This window comes from Mauremys reevesii, linkage group 18 (genome assembly GCF_016161935.1).
Source record: "Mauremys reevesii isolate NIE-2019 linkage group 18, ASM1616193v1, whole genome shotgun sequence".
NCBI classification, from domain to species: domain Eukaryota; kingdom Metazoa; phylum Chordata; order Testudines; family Geoemydidae; genus Mauremys; species Mauremys reevesii.
The window spans coordinates 7,250,553-7,277,215 of NC_052640.1; the positions used below are offsets into that span (position 1 = coordinate 7,250,553).

The 26,663-nt window shown below is 39.9% G+C and overlaps 1 protein-coding gene across 3 annotated transcripts in view; it reads left to right on the forward strand.

Annotated features, from left to right (window-relative positions):
- IFT81 (intraflagellar transport 81) overlaps positions 1-26,663 on the forward strand; it is a 63,490-nt gene that overhangs the window by 14,783 nt on the left and 22,044 nt on the right. For 2 of the 3 annotated variants that reach the window (XM_039505338.1, XM_039505337.1), the window contains exons 9-11: positions 9,791-9,954; positions 13,663-13,758; positions 15,936-16,082. In XM_039505338.1, the coding sequence (XP_039361272.1) occupies positions 9,791-9,954; positions 13,663-13,758; positions 15,936-16,082 (407 nt within the window). Of the gene's footprint in view, positions 1-5,156; positions 5,216-9,761; positions 9,955-13,662; positions 13,759-15,935; positions 16,083-26,663 lie in introns of those variants that run through there. The other variant, XM_039505339.1, reaches the window with a different exon arrangement.

Consider the following 26,663-nt stretch of genomic DNA (forward strand, 5'->3'; position numbering starts at 1 on the left):
AAGGCTAGCTGCTCCGAGAATGTGTGTAGGGTCTCAGGTGGGCAGCTAGCCTGTCCCACCACATGCACTGACATGGCTACACTCTATTTTTAGTGCATTAGCTCCATGAGAGCTAGCACAAGTATGTTTCCTCCAACTGGAAATTACACCCCCCAGCTTGAAGGGTACACATACCTCATATTATGAACTAAAATGAAGTTAATTTTAAGAAAAGCTTATAAACATGGAACTAGGTCACTATTTCTTATTGTGTCAATGTGCAATTAGTATCGGTGTGCTTTAGCCTTGCCAGGAAAATATTACAGCTAATTGTTACTAGAGGTTTTATTCTTCTAGAAGTGTAGCTCGGGTAAGTGATTTAAAAGACGTATTGTACCATGAAAAATGGTTGACCATTGTACTAGTCTGTATAGGTTTTCTGCTAAGTGTTTTGAAGTGACTGTTCTCCTTGGTTTCACTATGGCATCTCATCCTGGTTTCATTAAGTTCAACATTTCTTAATATTTTGCTTAACTGTGGAGGCAGTTGTTGCTGCTGTTAGTGTTAAAGTAAGTGGCATGAATTTGCAGTTTCTAATTTTTTGCCCAGGATATGACATAGTATTTTTGTTGACAGTGGTCAATAGCACAGTGGTTTGAAAACTCTAACTCATGCTTTCTCAGCAAGATTGCCCTCGATTTGCTTTGAATATCTCTGCTGGCATAAACACAAATTGTTAATGCCAAGAAGGGAACTGAATTACTTAAATTCTTGGTTCTTGTCCACTGTAGAGAACACTATTGTTCATTTCATTGGCACGGATACAGGGATGTGGATAACTAGCTGTAAAATATTGATTAAAATAATGTATTAAGATGACTATCATTGATAAGTAATAAAATTGGTACACGTGGTCAAATTAATAAATAGTAATAGGCTCAGAGGGATAGCCACTTTAAAATACCAGTAAACAAGGAATTACTTCATATAAACTGTATCCAATATTTAACCTTACTCTGTACATATGATGAAAAAGAGAAGCATAAGATGCCCTTATTAAAATACATTACATTTAATTTAAAAATATAATTAAAAAATTATTTGTAACCTATGTCATTATAAATGCATTGTATTTGGTTCACTGAAGTTTCTTCCTCTAAATTCTTAGGGATGAATTCTTCCCACAGATCCTCATGTTCAACTCCCACTTATAGTCAAAGTTGTGTATCATAGGGTAGATTCTTGCCCATAATTAAAAAAGAAGAGTTGATTTTAAAAAAAGAAATCAGAGGTTTCGTGAAAGAGCTGATTGATCTGGTGTTGACAAATAAGCCACATTTTAATGGGTTTCTCATACACTTGAAATCAGGCTGGTGTCCCCAAATCCCTAACATTTGGATGAGGGATATTGATTTTTTCACATTACTTTTAAATAAAAAGTGAAATTAAAGAGGAAAGATGACAATAAAGATAGATTCAGGTTCTTATCCAGGTCTCTGCTTCAACCCTGAGTCAGTGGGCTTGGCTCAGGAAGTTTTTCTGGCAGTTGGGATGGAGGATAAAGACAGTCCTCTCCCAGGTCTTACTCTAATAGCAGAACAGCACTCCCGCTTTTATAGGACCTGATTCAAAGCCCACTGAAATTGGTGGAAAGTCTTTTGTTGATTTCAGTGAGCTTTAGATCAAAGCCACAGAACACAGCTCTGTAGCGGGCATGGAGCACCCAACTCTCCTCATGTAGTACAACCGTACCAGTCCTGCTGTATTTCATGTGATATGTGGCTGTGGAGGCAGAGGGAGGATTTGCTCTTGATACCTTAAACTCACGTAGAATCTGATTCTTCTCCCGGTGAACTCAATGACAAAATTCCCATTGACTTCAGCTGAGGTAAGATTGGACCATCAATCAAAAAAAATTTAGTTAAAAGCTGAAACTCCTGTCCTTAATGTGCCGCATTGTGCTTAGACAGTTCACAGATGTCTCTGACAATGATGTGATCTAGCGCATATACAGTATGTGCTGCAATACAGAGGCATAATAAGATTATAATAGCTTAATCTTTAATTTTTCATTGCTTTGTTTTTGGGTTTTAATTAAGACCATTTAGGCCAGATTTCAGCCTTGGCCTGTTTCTTTGTGCCCATTTTTGCAGGTACAGATTATTGACTGACTTTTGCATATGCAAAAGTGAGTGCAGAAATCAGAGAAAACACTGAGACTGATTGAAAAATAGCCCTTAAAATTAAAGTATGTCCTTTGTGTATTTTTATTATTATTATTTATTATAGAGGAGCTGGTAGCTACACATATACTTAGGTAGCTTACCACTTTCTGTAATAAAAAATATATATATACACACACACTTCTACCTCAATATAACGCTGTCCTCGGGAGCCAAAAAATCTTACCGTGTTATAGGTGAAACCGCGTTATATCGAACTTGCTTTGATCCACCGGCGTGAGCAGCCCTGCCCACCCAGAGCACTGCTTTACCACGTTATATCCAAATTCATGTTATATTGGGTCGCGTTATATCGGGGTAGAGGTGTGTGTATATATATATATATATATATATATATATATATATATATATATATATATATATATATATATATATAAAAATGGAAAAAAGGGGCAGTTGTTAGCAATGAATATCAATTTATAAGATAGGAATTATAGAAAATTGATATAGGAATTAAAGGAACAGAAGACTTCAATGGCCAACAGAATTAAAGACAGTAAGAAGTTTATAAAGTATATTAGAAACAAAAGGAATCTGAACAAAGATATTTGACTATTACCAGATGGAGATAGTAAAATTGTCAATAATAACACAGAAAAGGCAGATGTGTTCAATAAATATTTCTGTTCTGTATTTGGAAAAAAGCCAGATGATGTCTTCTTGTCATATGATGATTAAATACTTTCCATTCCAAGAGCAACTCAGAAGGATGTTAAACAGCAGCCACTGAAGTTAGCTATTTTGAAATAGCAATTCCAGATCACTTGTACCCAAGTGTTTTAAAAGAACTGGCTCTGTAGCTCTTTGGACTGTTAATGTTGATTGTCATTAAGTTTTGAAATACTGGAGAAGTTCCCAAGGGCTGGAAGACGGTAAAATTGTGGCAGTATTTAAAATGAGTAAACAAGATGACCAGCGTAATGATAGGCCTTTCAGCCTGACGTTGATCCCAAGCAAAACAAATACAGGACCTGATTCATATAGAAGTAAAGGACTGTAATATAACTAGTGCTAATCAACATGTATATATGAAAGTGGATCTTGTCAAACTAACTTAATTTTTTTTTATGATATTACAAGTTTGATAAAAGTAATAGTATTTGTGTAATATATTTACACTTCAGTAAGTTGTTTGACTTGCTAGCACACAACATTTTAAGAAATTGGAATGTTATAAATTTACATGGCACATTTAAATGGATTTAAAAGCTGGATAAATTTTAAGTCTCAACGTGTAATTATAAAAAGAGATTAATCATTGAGCAGGTGTGTTTCTAGTGATGTCTGACAGGGATTGGGTCTGGCCATATGCCGTGTAACATTTTTATCAATGAGCTAGAGGAAAACATAAAATCACCACTGATAAAGTTTGCAGATGACACAGAACTTGGGGGCAGTGGTAAATAAGAAAGAGGACAGGTCGCTGATACAGAACTGTCTGGATCACATAGCAAGCTGGGCACAAGCAAACAATATGAGTTTCAATACAACCAAATGTAATGTCATACATCTAGGAACAAAGAATGTAAGCCATACATACAGGATAGGAATCTCCATCCTGGGAAACAGCGACTGGTACAAAGACTTGGGGGGCCATAGTGAATAATCCATGAGTTAAACGTGAGTTCTCAGTGGCCAAAAGCGTTAACAAGATCCTTGGATGTTTAAACATAGGACTATTGGGTGGGAGTAGAGAGGTTATATTACATCTGTATTTGGCACTGGTATGATTGCTACTGGATTATTATGTCCAATTCTGATGTTCAGAATTCAAGAAAGATGTTGAAAAAACGGAGAGTGTTCAGAGAAGAGTCATGAGAATGATTGGTAAACATGCCTTATAGCGAGAGACTCTAGGAGTTCTATCTGGCTTATCATAGAGAAGATTAAGGGGTGACTTGATCACAGTCTGTTGGTACCTAAATAAGAACAGAAGTTTTGATAATCGACGGCTCTTCAATCTAGCAGATAAAGGTATAACAATTTCCAATGTCTAGAAACTGAAGCTATTCAGACTGGAAATATGGAGCAAAATTTTAACCGTGAGGGTAATTAACCATTAGAACAGCTTACCAAGGGCTGTGGTGGATTCTCCATCACTGGAAATTTTGAAATCAAGATTGAATGTTTTTCTAAAAGGTATGTTCTAGTTCAAACAGGAATTAAGGCAGAGAAGTCTTATGGCTAGTTTTGTGTAGGAGGTCAGACTAGATGATCACAATGGTTCCTTCTGGTCTTGTAATCTATGAGATGTAAGCTTTTGAAATAATCTTTTCTCTCTGTTATTTGCATTGCTCAGAAAAATTTTTGCAGCATGCAACAATTAACTCATGCCCATACCACTGCCAAAGCAACAGTCATATGCACCGTAGGGAGACAACCCTTAGGGAGACAACCTCTCAAGGATGAGGAAAGAGAGCCAGAGCAGCTCCCCGATAACCCTCTTGGACCTAGCGCATGGACCTAGGAGACATCCTCCCTTTGGGGATAACAGCTAATACTCCTGCTGCCAGCTAATACAGTTAATCCTGTATCTGAAGCTGTACTGCAGTGATGAAGGTTCAAAGCTTCCACTGATGCATGATGAGGGGCAATGTTACCATTACACATAGTAAAATTTGGTTTTACCTTTTTCCTTTTAAAAGAACCCTCAAAGAAACAGGAAATTACATACCAAAAAAATACGTTAAAAAGATATTACGGTGTTATTTAGGTTGCTAACTTAAGCATTCAAAAGTTAGGAAATGTCACAACCTTAATTTGGCCCTTTTGCGTATTCATTACGATAGTCTTTCATTACATGGATATATACTGTTTTCTTCCACGGGACCCTTGCTTCATCAGTGCTAGTATGGGTGGTGGTCCGGAAATGAATTAGGGCTGTGTAGTGGAAGTGTCCGTACCATCCATACCTTACATGCTATAGAAGTTGGAAGTGGTGAAGAGAACAAGATGGTGACTGCAGGAAGAGAAGGGATGATCTTATGGTTAAGGTATGTGAATTCTACGCAGGAGAAGTCAGTTCTAGACCTGCTTATGTCACGGTCTTCCTGTTGAGCAAGTCACTTAATCCAAAATTTTGTTAGGAGGCCACAAACTGTATGTTCCTCATTTTTTTTTAAATCAGATTGGTTAATGTTGCAAATGTTTATGGTACAAATTTGCACAATTAGCAGCTTAGAAAGAACTAAGAGTCTGAGAGCCGAGGCAAGTCTGAATTTATGTTCATTAATAGAATCGGGGCAAGAAAGTTGCCTAATTCCTGCATAACTGAGCAAGCACTAAATAATTCTTCACCCACTCCTTTCCTGTAATAAAAAAATCTGAATGGAAAACTTTAGGAATTGCTGTTAATAGCTTTTCACGTGTAAATATGTGGTTGGAAGAACTCAGCTAAAATAACCTTAGGGCACTGAGCCAAACTTACTGTGCAGCTTGTGTATAGAGAGACAGAAAGTCAGAGTTGAAATAATTAAACAAGATTTTGAAGTATGTAATGGAAAGATTTAAAGTACACTTGCTGCTCTGCCTTCTAGCCTGGGAATTTGAAAAAAGTATGATTCACTGGAAAACACTGTTTTAAAAAGTTTCAGTTAAACTGCAGAAATAGCATTTAGGTAGCTACTTCCCCATATGTCTAATCCTACAGAGAGTAAAATATTCCACAATTATTTGTAAAGGAAACCAAGTAGGTTAGTCATCAGTCTTCTGTTTGCACTTTCCCATCAAGTTGTCAGGTTTTGACTTGTTTCACTGCTTTACTGTACCTTCAGGAGCATTCAGGGTATAAGGAGCAATCAAAATTTAGTAGCTTGGTAATAGCTATCAGATTGTTGTAGGAATAAGCCCAAATACCAGCAGGTTCATAGCCCCTTGAAGCCAGTTGGTCCCTGCTCCTCTGGAAATGCTTGATTAGAATTTTTAGCTTGATTACAATATGTACAGTGGGGTATTTAGAAATGTATATCCTTATAATAAAGACGTAAGTAGCATTAGATATCAAGAATAATATTTGAGGGTCATGGTGGATAATCAGCTGAACATGAGGACCCAGTATGACTCTTTGGCCAAAGAGCTAATGTAAACCTGGGATGCATAAAAAGGGAACTATCGAGTAGGTGTAGAGAAGGTATTTTACCTCCATATTTGGCATTGGGGTGACCACTGCTGGAATACTGTGTCCAGTTCTGGAGCCCACAATTCAAGAAGGATGTTAATAAATTGGAGAGGGCTCAGAGAAGAGTCATGAGGACAATTAAAAGATTAGAAAACATGCCTTATAATGATAGGACTCAAAGAGCTCAATCTATTTAGCTTAACAAACAGAAGGTTAAGATGACTTGATTATAGTCTATAAGTACCTACAAGGGTAAAAAACATTTAATAAGGGGCTCTTCAATCTAGTAGATCATAGAAAGTTATGATCCACTGGTTGGAAGTTGAAGCTAAACAAATTCAGACTGGAAATAAGGCATACGTTTTAAAAAAGGGTAGTTAACCATTGGAACAATTTACCAAGGTTCATGGTGGTTTACCAGTCACTGGTAACTTTTAAATCAAGACTGGATGTTTTTTTCTAAAAGATCTGCTCTAGGAATTATTTTGGGGAAGTTCTATGGCCTTTGTTATATAGGGGGTCAGACTAGATGATCTAATGGTCCCTTCTAGCCTTGGATTCTATGAATCTATAAGGTTAAATATATTGTAATCTCCCTTTCTTATTTAAAAGGAAGTTGGAAAGCTAGAAATCTGCCTAAAGTAAAAAAAAACTAGCAGTTAGTAGCAGGGTAACTCAATTGGCATCACTTTTGTTTCCAGGCCAAGGGCCATGGTTATATATCCCAAACCAGGGCTTGTGTTCCTATTCAGTGCTGATGCTGAAGTTTAGTACACTGTGTATGTGGGAGAGGTTGCTGCAGTTGTAGAGGTGCTGTGTTTCTGTTGAAACACTAACCATGGGCAGAAGAGACCTAACTCTGATGAAAGGCCTGGTGAAAGTTAAAAATCACAGCATGGTGAAAAAAGTGAATCATAACCCTGCCGTGCTGACCTGCATTTCCTTTTGATAAATCAGATTCTAATGGGCAAGGTGGCAGGTGAGCTATTGCTGAGTGCATAATGGCTACTGCATGAACCTACACATTCTATCCCAGTTCTGAAGTCACTATTAAGGCTGCATTTTTATTTATTTTATTTTTTAATAGAAACACTTGACATTTTCCATGGAGTAAAACAGTGAATTTTGTAGGGCAATATCTATTTTCTAAGCATGTTTAAATGGCCAGTATAAACAATGCCATGTATCTGACAAAGTGGGTATTCACCCACGAAAGCTCATGCTCCTATACGTCTGTTAGTCTATAAGGTGCCACAGGACTCTTTTCTGCTTTTACAGTATAAACAAATTACCCTTATAAACTGCTGGAATGGAAATGAAAAATTCACTCACTTTTGGGTTGTGTCAGTTTTACTTCATAAATAATACTGCTTTCTGTGGAGGTGGCTTGCTTTCTTCTATGTTTTTAAGACCTTTTCCTCTCTTCCAGCTGGTTTAATTCCCTTAAGGCAGCTGAAATGAGCACCCCCACCCCTTACTGTCTAAAAAAACTCTTGAGAACGAAAGGCAAAGAGGATCTGGCCCTCCCCATTTTCCAGATGTAAATAGCTGTAGGAGAGTCACAACCCCTTTTCATAGGCCTGTTTCTCATTTTGTTTTGACCTTCTCCCTCTGTCATTCTTAATGACAAGGCCTCCAGACCCTCAGCCTGAGAGAACTAAAGGGCAGGCAAGCTGACTCCAGCCCTGGTCCCATTCCCACCTGCCTCCTGCATTTCCATCCCTGTGTCAGCAGGATCAATCATATCCATGTGTCTCAGGTTTTTCCCTGCAGGTGTGCAGTAAGTGAAAAACTAGCAGATTCTGAATTTCATGTTTTTCTTGGCATAGCTAATTTAACGTTTTCTGTAATATCTGTGACAACCATGAAAATAACAGTCATGCTTCTAAAGCACTTTGGATAGCTACAGCGCTACTAGTCTTTTTTGTGTCCATCAAACGGATGAAAATATTCTAAAATACCTCTCCCCACTGTCATATTATCTTGTGTATGCTTTCCAAATCACAGTCCTTGGCACTAGTATCTTAAAGAACTAATTGAGCTATTACCACCTACTGTCATCAGAAGACTGTACAATGTAATTTTAAAAATCTCACAGCTACTTGACAGAGTAAACTAATTTCCCACTGGTTGTGAATTTTACTTATCTGGATGTATTAATGTTCCTTTCTGAATTATCAGGAAAATAGGCTAACCTACGATACCTAGCAAGAGCAAAATGGTCAGAAGCTTGGTAACAGGCAGTGCACATGAGGCTTCTACAGAGCAAACAATGCTTTCTCCTGTTGCATCCGTGGACAGAAACCTCAGCAATTTCTTCTTGTCTTTTTTCTATTTCATTTTTATTTTCAGGTTTCTTAGTCAATGTACAGTTGTGTGATTTCTTTTTTTTAAGAGAACCGGGGACAGCACTCTGGCAGTTTGAAAGAGACTTAAAATGAGCATAAACTGCAATTCATTCACTTTTAGGCTCCTGTATCCTGCCAGAGCAGTGTAAAGGGGCCTTATTGTAAATAAGAATCGGGCTGAACAGGGTCGGAGATTATCAGAAATCTGCACATCAGACAGGACAAACTCTCACTAAGGCCCACATTAGAACACTTACAAATGCTTATTAAAGATAATGGGTCAAATTCTAGACCTGTTCTATTCTGAGTCACAGATAGAGGGAGCGGGTCGGGTATAGTAATGGTGCAGAAGCGGTGCTAAGAGCGGACAGGCAGAGATTCCTTTCCTCACTTCCATGTAATCCCTATCTGGGGCTGAAGTAATCCACATGTGACTGGGATTGTCTGTGTCAAATCTACATCACGATGCTTAGTTTGATGCTCCAACCCTGGAGGTCCTGAGGCGTGAGAGTTTTAGAGAAGCCCTGAGCAAGCCACCAGACTTGTGTTGTGCTTGGCCACCCTTTTCTGAATACACATAAGAAGATGGATATACACAAGCAGCCTGTATTTGGTCACCCTCTTCTAAAACTTCGTATACATGTAGTCCAAAACCACATCTGTTTTAGTATAACAAAAAAGTACTACACAACCCAGTTTTCTGAATGAAATGGGGCACATGGTGTTTGTTTGAATGGGGGATGGTGAGACCTTTCATGCAAATTGGAGATTGTATTCAAATTCAGATTAATGGAGTTTCACAGAAGAGGGGGTTTTATTGTAGTTAAATTCTGAAGAAGGAAATTTGGAAGGGAAACACACATAGTTTGCTGTATTATATGTTACTCTTATTTAAAGAGAGAACCAGAATTTAAAGTATAAATCAAACAACTAGGTATTCCTTTCAGTTTTGAGAAGCGGGCTCAAGCATTATGCTCTAATTATTATAATCTGTTGCTAAATAGCTTGATATATTGGTTAAATTACAGTTATTATGGAATGAAACCTAATTACCCTCTACATTCCTTTGTTTAGACACATGTTGATTAAATATTTTTTTCAAGGCTTAATGAAGAGACTGGAAGAGGAGATAAAGTTCAATTCATATCTGTGCTCTGAAAAATTTCCTAGAGAACTAGAAAGTAAGAAGCAATCATTGTATTTCCTACAAAAAGTGGTTTCAGAGCCAGCTATGGGTCAGTCTGATCTCAATGAACTTGAAACTAAGGTATGTTGCCTAAAAATCCAACTAGTTTGTCTTCTGGACTTATATAAGCATCGACTGTCTTATTTCTGCCCTAAATCCTTGAATAAGTGTTTTTAATTCCCAAATATAATTACCTTCCTTTTTCAAAGAAAAGAAAAAGTATGAGTTGCTGACTCAACCCAGGGTCTGGCATTACTCCAAACCCCACCTTACAAAACTGTTTAGAAAATTGTTTTAGTAATGTGGGTTTGTATGAATAGAGATATTCATTTATTATTGTTGAAGGCCTGATTTCCCTCCCCCCCCCTCCTTACATCAATTTTATACTGGTTTTAAGTCCATTAACTTCAGTGTAGTTACATTTACATAAAGCCAGTGTTAATAGAGTGGAGAATCAGATCCTCAGTATGTAGTATATCACTGACATTTCATTTTAATGCAATGTGCAGAGGTGTGAAGATAATTTGCATACTTGGATAACTTGCATGCTTTTTGTTTCAAATGGTAACATCTCAGCTAATTTGTTGATCAAAGCTAATATATTTGATTTACTCTTTATTACAGTTTTTCAAATGTCAGAAACTGAAGCTGTTCAGATCAGCTAAAATCTTTGATCGTAATAGATTTCTTATTTGCCTAGGAAAATCTAATGCTTAGTAAAACTGAATATTTAATTTTTATGATCCACAGTAAAGTATAATTTATAAAAGAAAAATTGGCATAATGTGTGAAGTTCTATCTGCAAGAGAAATAAGTTTGCATATTTCCCTCAATTATTGCATCAGCCTACGTGAGAGAACAGATGTGTAATGTAATACATCTTAGAGTTACTATTAGAAATGTAGTGAAAAGTAAAATACTGTTTAATGGTATATATGTTGAGTATAAGAAAAGCTTGCTGCAGCCTTAACTACAGACAGGCTAATGACTCTTCATAATTTTGGTATAGTGTTTGGTAGACATTTTTGCTCCCCAACCTAAAGCTGACCCTTCATGATCTCCCTAAATGCCTCCAAGTCTTGGCGTGGCTTACGAAAGATGGGCAGTAAAGAAACTGAGGGTGAAATCCTGGCTCCATTGAAGTCAATGGGAGTTTTGCTGTTGACATCAGCGGGGCCAGGATTTCACCCTGCAAGCCTTTGTGATAGATTTTAATGATAGTATTTAACTGTGTCACAGCAGTTATGTGTACAAGCTACTCTAATATATGCTTTAAAATACTTTGTGATAGTGTAATTAAGCCCCTCACTTTATCTGAAGATCTGGGAAAGAGTGGCTGTGGGAAGAGTGATGCTTTAGCTCACACTGTGATAATAACCAAGTATTCCACACTCTCTCCTGGTGTAATGAAGGAGGGACAAACTTCTAAATGGATAGGCAATTTAGAGGTGATCTAGTGGGAAGAAAAATAATCTGGAACCACGAAAAGATCATATGCCTACAGTGCACTAGGGAAAGGAAGGTACAAGAAAGAGCTACATGGCTAGCAGAAGTGATTGAAACCACGAATGCTATTTTGATTACAAGAATCACACCATGGTGGATGGCAGAGGTTCCAAAGGTGAATCACACCACTATTTTAAGGCTTCAGATCTAATCTGTAGTTTAATAATGGAGTCATTCGTAAAGAATATACCAATCAGAGTATGGGAGGACATGGTGCTGTCATTGGCTTTACTTTGATCATAACAGAGGCTGCTGGTACCAGATGCTGTCCAAGCCAGATGGGTGCATCCAGGTCTGCAGCATGAGTTCATACCCTCCACCCACCTCAGCACCACCTGCAGCTGGTGTTGATGCCTCTTCCTGAGCTTGGTTGATGCTGGGCAGCTACCCGATTTGTCCCCATTAGACCCCCCAAAAAACCCTCATCTTCAGTCCCCCCATCTCACCAAGAAGCCCCCTTCATCCCCACCCCCAAAAAGTCGTTTTCCGACACTTATCGCCTCTTTCAGCCCAGCCAGCCACTCCAACACTTCACCCCCAAGGGCAGGACCTGGCCCTCTTCCCCCAAGCCCAGCATACCATGAGAGGAATTTCTGGGGGCACCCCTCATGGGGTAGACTCACTCTCAACCCAAAAGTATTTTACTTTTCACTACATTTCTAATAGTAACTCTAAGATGTATTACATTATACATCTATTCTCTCACGTAGGCTGATGCAATAATTGAGGGAAATATGCAAACTTATTTCTCTTGCAGATAGAACTTCACACATTATGCCAATTTTTCTTTTATAAATTATACTTTACTGTGGATCATAAAAATTAAATATTCAGTTTTACTAAGCATTAGATTTTCCTAGGCAAATAGGCCCAGTCTGGGGATTACATTAACTGAGATTAGCCCAAAGGGGGTCATGGCATTAAAAAGTTGGGAATCACTGATATAAGGGAATTCATATCCTCTTTGAATTCACACCCATTCCAACAGAGAGTTAATGCCTTTAGAAATAAAAAAGAATCCCACATAGAGGAGGAACAGTTCAGGAATCTCAGTATTTGAAAGTCTCTCTACACCATTATTAAGCAATAGTCTTGACATATTTGGTCTTCAAAGTACACATCTGTTGCCTGCAGAATTGCTAGGGTAGTGCCCAGTATCGTGCCTGTGTTACTTTTAGCATTCCCTCTGACTGCAGCACACTTTTACAGGATTTGCTTATTAGCACATATCTTCCTAGGCAGCAGAGAATTAAGGCTCCATGGTTAGAGGGAACACCCAATGTAGCAGTGAGTCAGTATTTTATCATAGCTCCTGTTGACTGGCTGCCAGCTAAGGTGGGCTCACAGAGGAGGAAAATCAAGGTTTTGGGAGAAGAAGCAAAATGAGCCTGTCTTGGAGGAGTAGAAGGAACATTGGGGCAAGTGGGTCGTGTGGGGCAACAGTGGGCCAAGTGGGTCCTGGGATCTTCAGAATTATACTGGAACTGGGCGCCATTTAGTTTGAATCTATCTCCTCTTCAGACTAGTGGCTTATTAAAGAAGAATTATAGCTGGTCATTGATATAATCAGGGCACACAAAGCAATTGTAACATCATCCCTTTTCTCTGTAAGAGTCCATCAACCCAGTTCCTTTTGCAGGATCAAGGCCTTAGTTTGGAGGGACTCCCTAACACAGGTTCATCTTGTTGTTAAGGCACAGGACTGGGAGTCTGAAGACATGGGCTGTATTTCTGGCTTTGCATCAGACTTACTGTGCAATCTTGGCAAGTCACTTAACCTTTTTGTGTCTGTTTCTCCATCTTTAAAATGAGTCTGATAATACTTCCTTACAAGTGTGTTGTGAGGCTAAATTCATTAGTTTGCCAAGCATTTTGATATCCTTAGGGTATGTCTATACTTACCGTCCGGGTCGGCGGCTAGCGTTCGACTTCTCGGAGTTCGATATATTGTGTCTAATCTAGACGCGATATATCGAACTCCGAACGCGCTCCCGTCGACTCCGGAACTCCACCACCGCGAACGGCGGTGGCAGAGTCGACTGGAGAGCCGCGGACTTCGATCCCGCGGCGTCTGGACGGGTGAGTACTTTGAACTAAGGTAGTTCGAGTTCAGCTACGCTATTCGCATAGCTGAACTTGCGTACCGTAGTTTGACCCCCCCCCTTAGTGTAAACCAGGCCTTAGAGAGAGGACAAAGTATTAATATTCTGTTTTCTCTAACTCTGCTAATGTTTATTTAGTAAGAAATATGGCATTTTCTCGATCTTCCACTCTTTATTTCAGATAAATGAAGTCAATGCTCAAATTAATCAATTGATTGAAAAGAGAATGATGAAATATGAGCCAATTGATAGTAAATTTTCCATGTATCGACAACAGGTAAGAAGGAACAAAAGGTTTATTGTAAGCAGCAAAATGTTGTCAAATTGACTGACCGTTATCTACAGTCTCGTGTTGTCTTTTTTCTTTAATTTAGTTTTTCAGAAACAAGTAAACAGAAAGACATGAAGAATAAATAAATAAATAACAGCTGAACACAACTATATTTACATTATATAAATCCTTCAACCGCTTACTGTTGGCATAGTCCTATTGACTGCAGTGGGACTAAGCCTGATAAGAAGCAATTACAGGATCAGGCCCGTAGGCTTTGTGTGTTAGATACAGTAGAGTGTCTGTATTCTAGGCCTAACATCTGAAAGGTGCCCTCAGCTCCGATAGAAGTTAGTGGTAGTTAGGGCATGTTCCAAGATTGGCCTAGATATATTGCATACTCATTACTGAGTTACTAGTCTACACTTGGAAATTTACTGAAATAGCTCCTCTGGAATAACATTCACACTGGGGCTTATTCCAGAACAGCTACATTGGTAAACTTCCAAGTGTAGACAATTCCTAAAAGAGAAAAGCCTAGATCCTTATTCGGCAATCACTGCAGTTCTTACTACCAGTCATATCCCATTTCTTGTGTGTGACCATATATCATAGCATTTTCCCAATTCTCTATTTCAGAACATATGTTACAGACTTAAAGTGAAAAGAAAGCAAAGAACAAATGCTCTTGGTCAAGACACGATAAATCCACACATTATAGACCAAACTTCATGAAAACTGACCATTTCTAGGGCTTATATAGTAAAATATTAGATTTATTTCCCAATAACTTGTGTGACTTTGAATTTTACTGGCATTGTTCATGACAGTTTCTACAGTTATGGAAAAATATTTTTCAAAGTTATTAGGTAAAAATTGTAATTTAGTGGTAGAATGTATATTATTTTTAGATGCAAATGTAATCTGAAGTATGTAGTCTTTGTTTTGTAAAGAGGTGTTTTGTTGCCCAAGATAAGCTACATAATGTATTGTACAAAAAGCCATCTGGCTCCTAATATAAAGCTCTGATGTTCTATGGCGGAAACATTCCAGGAATTCAGCTTGAGTGAAATCCTCTGCTCAGTTCCACAATGAGTATAGTCAACTTTACAAAATCATCGCATGTATTCACCACAGTTTGTCTCTGTGGATAATCTTAAGAAGCTAAGAGCTGAGATGTTGTGTAGGGAGAATCACCTCTGATATATATTTAGAAAAAAAGATGTTCCTTTAGTCCAGTGAGGAGACGCTTGCATTGAAGATACCTACATTGTGGCTATGTTTTATTTTAATATGCTGAAAACACTAGGTTGCATGTTATAACTTTAGTGTTTTGATTCTTGAAAAAAAATTCTGATATAAAAATGCTTTATTTTTCTGATCTATTTTACACCTATGTTCTTAAACACATTGATTTTTCCATGAAATGTTAGGCAACACTAAAAATACTATATAGTATACATGGTATGAAAATTTCATTTAAAAACCATCTATCTCTGTGAGGCTCAAAGGGGTGAAATAATCTGTAATCCTTTATTCCTTTCCTCGTTGTCTTTTTCTAGGTTGCAGAGATTTAATGGCTCTGTTCTGTTGCTAGTTACAAGCTACATATTTCTGTAGGTTGGAGTTATAAAAATCCACATTATGACATTTTGAAATCTTGCAAAATCTTGGATACTTTTCCAGTTAAGCCTGGTTAGTGCATCTTACATATGCACAAAAAAGACTAAACAAATTAAACTGAGCAACAGTAATCTACACCTCTTTTTCTTTAATGAAAATTAAAAATTCAGTTACAGAAGTTAAAGCTAAATGTAAAAATATTAACATGAATCTGGAATATAAATGTTTAATGTGAATCTGGAACATAAGTGCTCTGGGTGAAATCCTGGTTCCAGTGAAGTCAATGAGAATTTTGCCATTGACCAGAATGGATTCAGGATTGAATCTATTACTGTTGTTGTTGTTGTTGTTTACTTTCAGTATAGCTACAAAGGGGCATGTTAACAACAAAATTTTCTCCTTAATAGTAAATTTCCTCCCTACTATTTTCTCTACAATCTCAATGTTACCCCACCTGAATTTTAAAATTTAACTGTTAGATTTTATTGATGGTTAACCATGGGTGACCAAGTGCACTTTTTTACTTTGCTCATCCAAGTTGACATCTGACAATCCCACAGGCATCCATAATTTCTCGGAAGAAAGAAGCCAAGGCAGAAGAGCTTCAGGCTGCCAAGGAGGAGATGTCAAACATGGAGAGGCAAATGTTACAGAAAGCAAACCAGGCCCGTGAGTTGGATGGCACAGAAGTTTTGAAAGGTGATGAGGTGAGCTGAGGTAGCAATGGGGTTGGGGAGGATGAGAGAAGGTAAAAGATGGAGCATTTCTAGTTGAACTTTACAATTTGGTAACAGTTGCTAGAGTAGTTTACCAACATTTTATGGAATGTTCACATCAAAGAAAATGACAATGTAACTAAATTAGGTCTCTGCTTTCTTGCAAAGTATAATTTAGAATTTGATACCAAAGACTGTTTTAAGACTTTTCTTTTAACTTCATGCAATCAGATAAATAACAATATTTTCCATAGTTTATACTACAACAAAGCTTTTTAAACATTTGATTTGCAGCTATTTTCAGGTTGTTAATGTTTTACTCAAATTGTATACAAATATTCATATATAATGTGAACTAGAGTTGTTGGTATCTCTTAGCCTTTTAGTGTCACAAGTCAAAATAATGTCAGAGTCCATCTCATTGTTGGCATGATAATAAATAATGGTGTTTGGTCTTGCTAATAATCATGGTTCAATCACAAGGAATCAGAATTCAGAGATAAGTCATGTAGTGCACTTTACTAAGGGATGTACAATTAAAAAAAAATCCACCAACTTACATTTTATTCTCTTTAGGACACATCATCATAGAGTGAAATGATCAGCAATGACATGAAACATGATTTAGTTCCATTTTTTCCTTATCCAGATACATTTTACTTTGTTTTTTCCTATTCTCCCAGACCCACTTGAAGTTTATCTGTAACACAGATTTTGACTCTACATTCAGTTTGGCTCAGGCAAAGCTTTATTTGAAGCTGCACACATCAAAGAAGCTTTTTCTTCTTAGAAGGTTTGTGAAGTGTCAGGCTGCTGTAGCTGGGCAACAGCTTGTTGCCATGCCAAATTGACTTTCCCGATATAACACTTCCTCTCATGTGGAAAAAACTGTCGCCCATATTGAGGGAGCAGAGGCAGGCAGAGTCAGTAAGACAAAGCCTGCCTTAGCTTTAATCCACCTTCTTGCCTCTTGTTTCTTTTCACTCTCCTGCATACGTTCTTTGCTTAGCCCATACTGCTCATCTGGAGTGATCCTTAGTGATCTTTTCCTGTGCCTTAAGAAAGGGCTAGTCTACACTGGCAACGCTAAAGTGCTCCTAGCGCTCTGAAAAAAACACCTCCACAAGGGGCGTAGATACCAGCGCTGGGAGTGTGGCTCCCAGCGCTGGTGCACGGTCTACACTGGCGCTTTACAGCGCCAAAACTTGCTGCACTCGGGGGTGTTTTTTCATACTCCTGAGCGAGAAAGTTGCAGCGCTGTAAAGTGCCAGTGTAGACAAGCCCTTATATACTACTCTGTGTGGGGAACTCCCTTCTGGATCCCATCAGCCATGGCTCCTCCATTAACTCCCTCCTCAAATATCCCTTTTCCTTCAAAGGAGCCTTACACACTAAAAGTAAGTGTGTGCTCATGTGCATGTGTGTACTTGTGCATGTTTATACTCTTTCATAAGTAATAACTGTTTACTCCGCACGTTACTCTAGTGTATCTTGCTTGTTCATACCACCTTCCCACTTCCCCTTTGCCCATCTCCTCCCTAAATTATGCTGAAACAAGTGGAGGCAACAACAGGAACTTCCTATCCATGGTAGTGTTTAGTACCGTGAATGGTTCAGTTGACTCCAGTAGAATACTCATGTTAGCAAGACCCAAGTAAGTCTGCAAGATCAAGGCTTTAGGCTGTCAGCTCTTTCCTGTCTTGTAAAGCACTAGGCATATCTATGGTGCTATATCAGTAGTAGTAATAATAAAACCACTGGATTGGATTTCTCACCACCACCAGCTCTTTAGCCACAGGGTCCAGCTTGTCAGAGTCTGACAGCTTTTTAAATAAAATTTAGAAGCAGGCAATCTGTGCTTCATGACATCCCAGCTATTCAGAAAGAAATGATTAATTACTCAGCAGCAATTTTTCACAAAAGCGATATCCACAAATACTCTGTCTTATCTCCAGGAAAATACTGCATATCTATGTACTATACAGTAAATGAAAAAAACTTCATGTTGTGGCAACATCTGACAGGAACAATTTGTTTTTAATACAGGAATTGTTAGACAGTCAGGTAATACAGTAAATCAGGGTGCTTTGTTTCAGGTACCAGAAAGACATTCAGTGACAAAATATTCAGGTTGCATGCCTGGGTCATAGCATGGAGCAAGGGATGTGGCCCAAGATGGAAAAGCTGAAGAGAAGAAGAGAATATTTGTACATAAGATTTGTTGCCCGTGTTCAGATATGCTCTTTTATTTTGCTTTTCATGTCTTCTTAAGTCTTCATTTTAGGAGCCACTGCTATTTTGGAAAAAGTGCCTTCTCTCCCTTTTTTTTTTTTTAAATATACTTCTTGTTTTACAGAAAACATATTTGGATGCAGACCCAAGGGAACACACACTATTTCTCAATAATGAATCACAATATAATACAATTTTTCTACAATCTTATTCTTTTTATTATTAGTATTGCAGTAGTGCCTAAGAACCCCGATCCAGAACTAGGGTCCCATTGTGTTAGCACTGTACAAACACACATTGAAAAGATGATCCTGACCCCAAGGAACTTGCAGTCTAAATTATGCCAAGACAGGACCAGTGGACATGGCAAACAAATGCAAAGATCTCGGCTCACCATTTGTCTAGCCAACCTTAAATACACCTTGGGATCTAAGATGATGTGCTCATAAATTTATATTGCTTGATTTGCCAGTGTGAATCTAAGGCTAAACTTGAGTAATGTAGTGCTGAATCAGGCTTGTAGACTGTATTGTAATGTATATGTTCAGTGAGGACAGAGTTAGGTTTCTCAATCAACCTTAACTTTTGCACTTTCTAACAACTGAATGCGTACTTGTGCAAGCTTAATGTTTCAATAACATAGATTCTTCTTTGAGTAGTGTCCCTGTGGGTGCTTCACTTCAGGTGAATATGTGCCCTGCGACTTTGATCATAGATTTGTGGTAGCCAGTTTGACCCGCACATGCACCCTTCATATTGTTGTGGCCCATATTGAGGCTATATAGGGCTGCATGGCAAACCTTCTCAACCACCTTCAGCCAGAGTGTGTGCCTATTTGTGCTTTGCATTAGTAGTTAGTTCTTTAGTTCAGTAGTAGTATATTTAGTTAGTAACCTTATAGTTGTTGGAATGGTTGATCGTGCTTTTCTTTTCTTAAAAATGTGTCTGAATAATTGTTTTAATTTTTCCCCATTGAAGGGTCCAAACAAATTTTTCTTCTGTCTGGGATGCCTCTTGTTTCAAGAAGCTGTCCCCCTTGGTGATGGCTGATGGGCATTCCCAATACATACATTGTTTCGGAGACTCTCATATCCCCAGGACTTCTTTAAGGGAAGATCATGTAAAACAGGGAAATAAAGTATAGTCTATTAGCCCTGGTCTACACTTTTTTGGGAGAGCATAGCTGAAGTCACGAGGATGGTGGCCCCCATCGACTCTGCTTCCGCCTCTCGTGAGCTGGAGTTCTGGCCAATCCAGCGGGTAGTGAAGATCTGCCCTTAGTGATGGAGCAAGCCTTAAGATCAGCTGTAGACCCAGGTGCAGAGAGCCCCCTGTTGTACAGAGTCCCTCCCCTTCTGTTAATGCCCCATTGATGTAAAGATCATGATCACCGAGAGCTTCCAAAGTGAAGGCAGTGTTGAGGACCTGGTTTCAAACACTCTCCATGAGTGAGGTACTAATAACTGTGTTGGCAGTACCAAGAGCTTCCCACTCAAAGATTAAGGAGAGGATTAGAGGAGCAGGACAGAGAGTTACTCCTCAAAGAAGATTCTGTCACCAGAAACCTCGGACCCCAAGAAAGGTGTCAGTGAGGCTCCAAGCACTTCAGGTACCATAAAGCACTCTAAGACTTCAACTAAGTCCCATTCCTCATGGGTAAAGGGGCTCGGTACCAAAGACTTCTGTTGCCAAGAGAATGGCTTTAGTGGAATCCATGATACCCTGAGTACAGCGCTTCGGACAACAGCATCGGGAACATCATCAGTGCCTGTACCAAGTTCTGTTGTGCTCCTGGAACCTCAAGAGTTCCACTACACTAAAGACCTCTTGGTACCAAATGAGTCTGAGTCACCCCTCCTTGTGACCTCCAGACACCTCTCGGTGCCAAGGTCTGCCTGGTCACCGACTGCTCATGTTTTTGCAAGACCTACCTCCTCCCCAACTTATACTATCCATGAAGAAGGATTGTCACCTCCGGTACAATATGTGGAGGAGCATTCTGACTCAGATTTGGAACTTTCTATTGAAGGCTCTCCAATATACTCCAGGAGATATTCCACGATGCACTTTCAAGAAAGGCAGGATATCAGATGCCTGCCTATTAACACTTGGGACAACCAACAAAGGATACCTCCCCGCATGCTTTGTAGTCCTCATCATTGGCTTTACTGGGATCCATGGGCAGTATACCACCACCAATTTTGAGGGGCCCCGATTCAGTCCCATAAGGAACTTAGAAGGCCTTGGTACTGTTCGTCCCTCCCTACCCCTCTCAGTCAGCAGGTGAGACCTTTGAGGAGCAAGATCAGACAAGGAGGTTACCTTTGCTTAGAAGTATATCTTTGTCATCATCTGAGGAGGCAGTAATGCCACCACTGCCATCAACTGATGACTTTTGGCAATTCCAGAACCTGATGAAGTTGGTTGCTGACACCCTGCAAATTCCCCTGAAAAAAGTCCAGAATTCCCATCAAACTCCTGGACAGATTGCCAATTAATGAAGGCCTTCTTGAGTCAGACTATCTGGCAAACTCCAGCAATGCCCCCACCATCCCTTGCAAGCAGGACATTAAAAAATACTACATCCTGGACAGGGATTCTGAATTTTTATTTTCTCACCTAGAACCAAATTCTCTGGTTGTGGATGCAGTGAATGAAAGGAGCAGGCAACATGCCCAAAAAGCTACCCCATATAAGGACCAGAAATTTCTGGACCTTTTGGGATGTAAAAGCTACCCTTTGGCAATGTTACAGTTCAGGAGAGTCAATTACCAGGCACTAATGTCAAAATATGAATACCTGAACTATGAGAAGTGTAATGCTTTTATTGACCATTTACCACAGGAATACTGAGAACAGTTTAGCAGTATCATAAAAGAAGGTCAGCTCTTGGCAAAGACATCTCTGCAGGATTCACTTGGTGCAGTGAATACTGCAGCTAGGTCTATTTCCACCACAGTAGTAATGAAATGAGCTTCCTGGCTTCAGTTGTCTGGTTTCTCCAGGAAGTACAATCAACTATGAAAGATTTACATGTAGAGGGCATAAGCTCTTTGTAGACAACACAAACAACTTGCTTCATACACTAAAGGATTCCAGGGCACATTTAGGTCTTTAGGGATATACACACCTACAATTAAGAGAAAATTTATCAGGTCCCAGTTGGTGTCAAGATCCCATCTTGCTCAATTTTCAGACTTACATAGGCCACCAGAACCACCAGTTAAGAAGTTAAGATTTTCTAAAAAGAAGCCTGCAAGTGCCTTGACTGCATCAACATCATCCAAACACCAGTTTTGATGGTTTGGTCAAGAGTCCAAACCACACAATAACCAGAATTTCTCAGCTGCATGGCACAGCCTCTCCTTGCTCAATTTAGGCATCATATCTCTCTATTCCATCAAACATGGGAGACTGTAACATTGGACAAATGGGTACTAGAGCCCATTACATCAGGTTATCATATCTGATTTACCTCCATCCCACTGTCCCACCCCTTTTTCCCCATCTCTCTTCAAGTACCCGTACTTCTCACAATCATCTACCGACACAGGAGATCTCATCATTCCCAAGACTAGGGACCAGAGTACCAGTTCTATTTCAACCAGGGGAAAAGGGTTCTACTTAAGATATTTTCTGATACCCAAGAAAAACGGGAATTGGAGGCCAGTACTAGATCTCAGACAATTGAACAAGCATCTTAAGACATCTGAAATTCAGGATTGTGTCCCTACCAGTGTGGCAAAGTTCCTCCTCTCCTCTAGTAGGTCCTGCACTTATTGGCGGATTTCCTCCCCTCAGTGGTCTTCCCCTTGGATGAAACCCACAGTCTGGATCACCTCCTCCTATGTCTGATTAGGAATAGCGAGGCTTGGGGGGAACCCGGGCCCGCCCTCTACTCCGGGTTCCAGCCCAGGGCCCTGTGAATTGCAGCAGTCTCTATAGTGCTACTTGTAACCGCTGCTTGACCGCTACAACTCCCTGGGCTACTTCCCTATAGCCTCCTTCAAACACCTTTCTTATCCTCACCATAGGATCCTCCTGGTGTCTGATACTGCTTGATTGTATGGTGTTCCCTCAATCCTCCAGTAGTACACCCTCTCAGTTCTTAGTTCCTTGTGTCTCTGGCTCCCAGCTCCTCATACATCCTTCCTTCCTCTGGCTCCTCCTCCTTGACTGGAGTGAGCTCCCCTTTTTATACCAGGTGCCCTGATTAGCCTGCCCTGTTTGGCTGCAGGTGCTCCAATCAATGTAGCTCTCTCCGGTGCCTTCTAGAAAGTTCTTAATTGGCCCCAGGTGCCCTGATTAGCCTGCCCTGATTGGCTGCAGGTGCTCCAATCAATGTAGCTCTCTCCGGTGCCTTCTAGAAAGTTCTTAATTGGCCCCAGGTGCCTTAATTACCCTGGAGCAACTGCCATTGTGGTTCCCATGGTACTAGGGATTTGCTTAGCCTGGGGCTAACATACCTGTTCCTGAGTACTTTCCTGTAGCCATCCAGCCTTGCTCCATCACACCAGGTATAATTCCCTCCCTGGAATCCAGGGACTGGTTTGAGATCCTTGACCTCAAAGATGACTACTTCCATGTAGCTATTCATCCCTCTCACAAAAGATTTCTTCATTTCACATTTGATCACAATTATTAGTAGTACCAGGTCCTACCCCTTCATCCTGTCTTCCACCCCAAGGGAGTTCTCAAAAATCATGGCTGTTGTAGCTGAGTACCTCCATCATCTAGGAATAATAGTCTTTCTCTACCTCGATGATTGGCTCCTCAAAGGTCGGTCTTATCAGGAGGTGTGGTTGGCTGTTCAAACAACAACTTCGCAATTTTGAAGTCTAGGCCTATAGATAAATCTTGAAATCAATCTTGATTCCTGCAGAGCTTACCTCCCTGCTGACAGGTTCCTTGTTCTAAAGAACTTTATCCAAAGAGTGCAGCTCAGGACTGCCAAGGACATGCTGGGACACATAGCAGCTTGCGTTTTTGTGACACAAAATGCTAGGTTGCATCTTTGATGTCTCCAGGGGTGGCTCACAACAGTTGTGTTACCCTGAAAACAATCTGATCAAACAGGTGTCTGTACCCAGCTGAGTCCTTCAGGCACTCACCTGGTAGAAGAATCCTTCCAATGTTTGTGCAGGAATCCCATTGAACCTCAATCCCCCTATGGTCACGTTAACATCAGACACTTCCCTCTTGGGAGGGGGAGCACATTTGAGTCCTCACACAGTCCAAGGCAAATGCTCACAACAGGACAACACCTGCACACCAATCTATTGGAGTTAAGAGCGGTCAGAAATGCTTGTCTTCTCTTTCTTCCCCTACTCAAAAACAAGTCCATCAAGATCATGACAGACAACATAACTTGCATGTATTATATCACTCATCAGAGTGGAGCACGTTCCCCCTCGCTCTGTACCGAAGCAATAAAGTGTTGGAACTTATTCATAGCCAGCCAAATAGTCATCTCAGCTTCTTACCTCATGAGTTTACAAAACACCATGGACAGACAACCTCAGCAGACATTTCTCCCTAAATTACGAATGGGACTTGGCTTCTTGAATCCTCAGCAAAATATTCCTAACTTGGGAATTTCCAGAGGTTAACCTTTTAGCCATGGCAGCCAACGCAAAGGGCAGGAAATTCTGTTCTAAACGGGGACTCGATCCCCAATCTCTAGAAGTTGCTTTCTTCATTGCATGCATATCCTCTAGCTCCACTGCTTTAAAAGTCCTCATCAAGATCAAGCAGGACCAAGCCAAGCTCATTTTGATTGCATCAGCTTTGCAAAGACAGGTTTGGTTTCCTTACCTCATCAAACACAACTCTTGCCCTCCATGGTGGCTCCCAAGCAATCCTTGACTGTTATCTCAGGATGCAAGTCAAACACTTCACACCACTCTGAATGTTCTACAACTACAAACATTGTTTCTCAATGGCTCTCGGGATTAAGAGGCGGCCTGTGTTTGTCAGGAGTACAAAATGTACTTTTAACTAGCAGAAAGGAATCTACAAGATACACTTATTTTCGGAAATGGAGACGATATCATCTCTGGTGTAACCGGCACCACCGTATACCTGCCCTCTCGTCTTTTTCCACAGTCCTGGATTACTTCTTGGAGTTGGAAATGTCAGGGCTTTCCATGAGTTCTTAGTGGCAATAACAGCTTTCCACATGCCAATACAAGGTTTCTTAATGTTCATTCATCCAATCACAACGAGATTCCTGAAAAGCCTTATGAATCTTTTTCTGCAGATTAGAGCCCCTATGCCACTTCGGGATCTCAACTTTGTTCTTAACCAGCTCACCTTTTTGATGGCCATCACTTCTGCTCAAAGGGTTGGGGAAATGGGGACTCTAATGGCAGGCTCTGCATTTATTGTGTTCTCCAAGGAGAAGGTATCATTACGACTCCATCAAAAATTTTTACCTAAGGTTTGAGTTTCACATTAACCAAACTATACACCTTCCAGTTTTCTTTCCTAAGCTACATCAATTTACACAGGAATCTACCTTGTATACACTAGATGTTAAGAGCCCATCAGCCTTTTACTTGGACAGAACTAGGCCATTCTGGAAGACTCCTGGACTCTTTGTTTCTATTACAGTTAAGTCTAGTGGATTCTTTATCTTCACTCAGAGACTTCCTAACTGGATCTCTGGATGCATTATTGCCTGTTTATGGTTCTGCTGTGGTTCTACCTCCCCAAAAAGTGACTGGACATTCTACTAAATCACAGTCTGCATCTGTAGCCATACTCAAGGACATTTTAGTTGCTGAAATCTGCAACATGATTGTTGGTGCATTTGTTTTCCACCCAGTATGCTTGGTTCATGCTGCAAGATCAGATGCTGCAGTAGGCGATGTAGTTATTCTGCCAAAAGAACAGGAGTACTTGTGGCACCTTAGAGACTAACAAATTTATTTGAGCATAAGCTTTCGTGGGCTACAGCCGAAGAAGATGGCATCCGAAGAAGTGGGCTGTAGCCCACGAAAGCTCATGCTCAAATAAATTTGTTAGCCTCTAAGGTGCCACAAGTACTCCTGTTTTTTTTGCAGATACAGACTAACATGGCTGCTACTCTGAAACCTGTAGTTATTCTGTGATAGACTCTTCCAAAACTCCAACCTCCTTAAGGGGTTATTGGTTGGGATTCACCTGAAATACAGCACCCACAGGGACACTAGAAGAAGAAGGAGAGATTACTTACCTTGTGCAATAACTGGAGTTCTTTGAGACGTGTGCCCCTATGCATACTTCATTACCACCCTCCTCCCCTTTGCTTTGGCGTTTCCCCTGTGGGACTTTGTGGTAGAGAGAGAACTGAGGGTGGTTCGCCCACACAGCCCTATATAGCCTCAGTATGGGGCACAAGGATATATAGGGCCCATCCATGGGCCAAATGGGCACTGCTATGAAAAATCTCCTATCAAAGGCACATGATGCATGCGCAGCTGAAGTGGAATGCCCACAGGGACATACATCTCCACCTCTTCATTTTGTATTTGTACATGATTTTTAAAGGGATTAAATGCAGTCTGAATGATGAGGCTAGCTATTAACAGAACTATCTTCTTCCCAAGTCCTATAATAAAATCAACATGTTCTTTTTCTCTTATACTTAGGCATTAATGTTTGTGATCTTACATCTTTAATAATTTATTATCAAATTGCTCTCTCTAGTGCTGCTGTATCCCCTTATGGCATGGCACTCGCTGGATTTGGCATTCAAATTAATATCTTCTTTGCCTGGATTCTCAGACCAGCAATTGTATCTCCAGTTGAGGTCTTCTTAGCTCTTCATCCACTGAAAGGTCAATCCTGGCTTATGTTTTTGGGAGCTAGTGTTTTGCCTTCTCGTCTAATCGTGAAAAGGAACATACAGTTTTCCAGTCACAACTAGTTCAAGAAGTTGCACAGCCGGATGGAATTTACAGGCAACAGCAGGGAGTGACCAATTCATTTGATACCAAACTACAAAATGTTAGAGCTAAATTGTCTGTCTGTTGCAGGGATTGTGAAATCTTTTATGTACTTCAAACAGAAGTACAATGAACATAGGGGCAAAGCTGGCAAGCTGTTAGCTGCAGCTGTCAGATCCTGAAAATTAGGGAATCAAATTTTGACACTTAGAAGGGTAGATGGTTCAATTACAAGTGATCCTAGGTAAACCTGTGATATTTTTAGCTCTTTTCACAGCACATCGTACTTTTCAAAGTTCAACGTAGGACCCCAGGAGCCTAGACTTTCCCAGGGTATCAGAATTAAATAGGATCAAAGCTGGGTTCACCCATAGTGGATGAAGTCGAAAAGAACATGTTGTTGAGAATGAAG